Below are 4,631 nucleotides of genomic sequence, written 5' to 3'. Positions count from 1 at the left end.
GATCGCACCACTGCACTCCAGCCTGGGTGAGACAGGGCAAGACAGAGCGAGAGTCTGCCTTAAAAATATATATATGTGCATATATATATATGTATATATATATATATACACTATATATACACACACACACACACACCAGTCACTATGTGTGTTTTATTTATTCACCATTATTTATTCTTATGCCCTGTCAAGATTTTTTTCATCTATAATACTTAGAAAATCAGATAGAAATATTTATCTGATATTCACTTTTCAGAAAATTTAACTGATATTTACCTTAATGTTAAAGATTTAAGATTTATTCTGTAAATCTTTAGCCAAGGAATATTTCAGAAGTGTTATGATTTTGTTACTATTAAATCCATGGCAGCATGCTATTTTGATAAGTTAAAAGTTTTACCTTGTTACAGATAAATGACAGAGTAAAACTGCATGGTATTTGGGATTTTTGTTAAATAGTAATTAGATTTTAGTTACTCTTGTCACGCACAAGAAAGTCACAATGTGAGATGATAGTTATGTTAATTTGCTTTACTATAGTAATCATTTTAGCATCTATATGTGTCCCAAAACATCATAACATAAACCTTAAATATACACAATAAAATTCATTTTAACGAATACACAAAATAAAATAAAAATATAAAGATAAACACCTGGAAGGAATGCACAAAATAAAAATAAAATAAAATGTATGAAAATAATAAATATCAAGCCTCTTTCCTCTCATCTGCCAAGAAATATTTTGCTATTGTCCACCTAGTTTTTTCCTGTCCCTCAGGCTTTATTAGTAGACCAGGGTGAAGAGTGCACGGCTGTGTGTGTGCACATGTGCATGCGTGTGTGTGTGTGTGTGTGTGCGTGTTGGAGGACAGACAAGATCATACTGCAGAGAGCAGGAGGGAATTGCCAAATAAAGACTGATAAAATTAACTCAAAAAGAAAGCTTCGAGACCAGCCCTGCTAGGCCAACATGGTGAAACCCCGTCTCTACTAAAAAATACAAAAATTAGCCAGGCATGGTGGTGCGCACCTGTAGTCCCAGCTACTAGGGAGGCCGAGGCAGGAGAATTGCTTGAACCCGGGAGGTGGAGGTTGCAGTGAGCCGAGATCGTGCCACTGCCCTCCAGGTTGGGCGACAGAGTGAGACTCCATCTCAAAAAAAAAAAAGAAAGCAAGTGACTGATGGAGGAAAATAGACTGGAACCCTGGATCCCAGGGAAGAAAGGAGTAAAGCATGAGGAGGGTACATGTTCTGGGGAGAATATTAACAGGGATTTTAAGGAATAGCTGTTACATGGGGGGGAGATGTTGAAATGACAGGAAAAGGCTACTTTATAAGTTTTGTTCTACATGAAGAATGTATTTGCCCACCACACCCAACATATATACCCAGGGGCTTTCTGAAGTGAAGATTTGAGTTCCATTCAGTATTTTAACAGGCTGTTTTCTTCAACTTTTACATCATGCCAAGACTGGGCCATAAGGGGCTTGACTTAATTCAGATTACCAAGATACACGAGCACCAGAGGGCATTTCTTTTTGAAGTAAGTTAGTGACTTCCAATTTAAGATTACTAAGAAGATTCCATAAAAACACACACAGAGAAATTGTAAGGGAAGATATGTACTTGAGATTTTAATTATGTTCTGAAACAGGAAAAGCTCTACTATGAAACATTTAACATTGCCAACCCCCTGAGATCTTCCTGAAATCAGAAACTTTTTGCCAGTCTTCCATGTTTTTTATATCTCTGTTATTGAAGTTAATTTATTCTGTCTAGTTTATTTTTTCTAAGAACCTTTTTATTATAAAAGTAATATATGTTAACCTGATTTATTCTTAATTGCATGTGGTAAGTTCACTGAAGACAGAGACTATACCTTATTTGTAAAACAATGTCAGGACACCTAACAGCACAGACCCTGGAGTCAGACACACCTGAATTTGAATCTTGGCTCTGCTGCTACTCCCCAGTTAAATACCAAGTAGTTATTTTGTGGTGGTGGTTGTGTAATCTTGTTTAGACTCAGTACACTCATCTTTAAAATTTAGATAATGCCTATTTCTCTTCGGGCAGTTGTGAACATTAAATGGGAAGATGTATGAAAGTGTTTAGCACACAGTGCCTGGCACCCACAAGTATTCATCCCACAGTAACTATTATTACTTGTATGTCTAGTTTATTATTTGAATCTCTACCATGTAGCACAGAAGGCAGTGCTCAGATCTTTGCTGAACAAATAGCTAAGATGAGAGAAGAAAATCATAAGAGGAATCCAAGGGCTGGCACCCTTGGTTTATTATACCCCTTTTTTTCCTCTGTGACCTTAAGATTTGGAGTCCTAGGGGCTGCTATGGACGCTTGAGCTCTGCTTCCAGCCCCAAATGAGCCTTGTTGGAAGTGGGGTAGGAGGAAAGCGTTGTCTGTTTGTACCAGGGCCTCCCTGGGAGTTCTGAGCTTCTCAGGGGAATTCCATTCCAATCTCCAGCTTCTTTGCCCACTCACCTGCCCTCCTGTCCAATGCCTCTGGAAAGTTTCCTAGTGATGGGAACTTCCAGTGACTAACCTGTACCTTTGTAGGGTCACTGGGAGTGAGGGACCCTCTAAAATACGATCTCCTGCATGAAGCATTTCTTGTTTCCCTGGTTAAAAAGAGTATCTCCTGCAATCGCACTTAGCACTTATTGCCCTACTCTAGCTACTAGCTTTATGTTGTTTCCTGCTGTGAATTGTAGGTCTCTGAGAGCAAAGTCTAGGTCTGGTTCCTGTTTGATCAGTACAATGAGCTGCACATATGTTTCCAAGCAATGGCTGTTAAACTGAATTCCAAGGAAGCAAGACTCGGGGCTGTAGCCTAGAGCTAAGCCCTGAGCCCAGATCTTGCCCTAAACTCCAAGGTGCTACCCCGATCACCAGACCTTTAAGTTTATACACTTCTGCTCCCTATGGCAGAACACAGCCTCTGAGCAATTAGCAGCCTGAAGTTCATTGTTTAAGATTCATTGGAGGAAGTTCCCAGCAATAGATTTCAAAAAGCTGGCAGGAATCCAGAAGAACAGCTTTATTTAGGGAATAAGAAAGCTTTATTTAATAGGGAATACGAATTTACAAGACATTAACATTACACTTTTTCCACTCCATAATTTGAAGTTCATTTTTTACACCACCCAGCTATTACATAGGAGCATGGTGGAAATTCAATACCTGTTACAGCTGGAAACAATCTGGAAGAATTCTGACTCTATTAGCAGACAGCTTACTAAAACTTTGTTCTAGTAGTCATATAAAATAATTTATTTGGTCCCAAGTGTCACTACTATATTCAAAGTCATCCAATGTGATAACAAAAATTGTAGAACATTATACGTTTTCATTCCCAATGATCATTGCCACAGTTTGCTAAAGTTCCTGGCTGAAAATAAATATTTTCTAGATATCATTCTAAGTTGTTTAACTAAATGTAGATGAAATAACATCTCAGGAAAGGTTTGTCAACTCATTAATTTGATTTCCTCATTTGGCATGGAAAAACAATTACCCTTTCAACTTCATCAGTGTCTCTGTAGAGACTTGGATTTTTCGCAGCCTCAGTTCTGCTTGAAGAACGCCAAAGTGTCTCCTCTTGATTTCATGTGGCTCTTCACAAATCCAGTTAATTTCCTGAACCCCTGGGCCAGCCCATCCCCTGTGAGGGCACAGCAGGGTTGCACATACCAGTTCCGGTCACTGCAAAGCTTCTTCACTTTGAACATTCTGGTGATGTCCTCAGCAGTCAGAGCTCCAGGCATGTCTTGTTTGTTGGCTAACAGAACAACAGGCACATTTTTAATGTGTTCATTCTTCAAAATGTGCTCAAACTGTCTCTGAGACTCTTCCAGTCGCTGTTTGTCTGTACTGTCCACAACATACACCAGCCCATCGGTGTTCTCACAGTAACAGCCCCAAACAGTTCTCATTTTTTCCTGTCCTCCAACATCCCAGACTGTGAGTGAAAGATTCCTTTCCAACTCGATCATTTCCACATTGAAACCTATTGTAGGGATGGTGGTAATATCCTTAGCAAGCTTTAATTTATAAAGGAGAGTAGACTTCCCAGCTGAGTCAAGTCCCAAAAGAAGAACTTGGGCTTGTTTGGTTTGCAGATTTTTAGAACCCAGCGAACCCATTTCAGCCTTTTTCTCTCTCTGTCTCTAAATACCTTTTCTTTCTTTCTTTCTTTCTTTCTTCAAATGGCCAGAGACAATGTGTCCTTTCTGGATCTCACATGAAAATGTTAGGAAGAAAGAAGAAAGCAAATGCTTCATGCTGTATTCTAAGAACAAGAACCTAGATGTGTTTATGTTGTAGCTTATCAACTTGATTATGGGCAAACAGTATTTTATTTGCAGTCCCAGCCAATCCTGAGGGATCTGTGGTATGAGTAACCAGCCAATGCCATGGTGACTCAAAGGGGAAATTCTCTGTGAATGAGTAAGATTAGGAGAGGCCTACCTGGCTGATGCTGCAGTTTTGTTTTCTTTCAGGTGCTAGAAATCTAGAGGAACCTGAAGGTTCAGACATGCAGAGGAGCATGGTTTAGTAGCAGAATAAAAACTTAACTTTTCATTTTAACTAACTTTTAACTTAA

At 39.1% G+C, this 4,631-nt stretch overlaps 1 protein-coding gene across 1 annotated transcript; it reads right to left on the bottom strand.

Annotated features, from left to right (window-relative positions):
• Positions 1-3,068: 3,068 nt before the first annotated feature.
• ARL14 (ADP ribosylation factor like GTPase 14) lies at positions 3,069-4,357 on the bottom strand. The gene has a single exon (XM_003830620.4). It carries the CDS (start codon positions 4,168-4,170, stop codon positions 3,592-3,594), a length of 579 nt encoding a protein of 192 aa, XP_003830668.1. The 5' UTR covers positions 4,171-4,357; the 3' UTR covers positions 3,069-3,591.
• Between the last annotated feature and the right edge of the window lie 274 nt (positions 4,358-4,631).

Source organism: Pan paniscus, chromosome 2, assembly GCF_029289425.2.
Source record: "Pan paniscus chromosome 2, NHGRI_mPanPan1-v2.0_pri, whole genome shotgun sequence".
NCBI lineage: Eukaryota > Metazoa > Chordata > Mammalia > Primates > Hominidae > Pan > Pan paniscus.
This window is presented reverse-complemented; position numbering and strand designations above follow the sequence as displayed.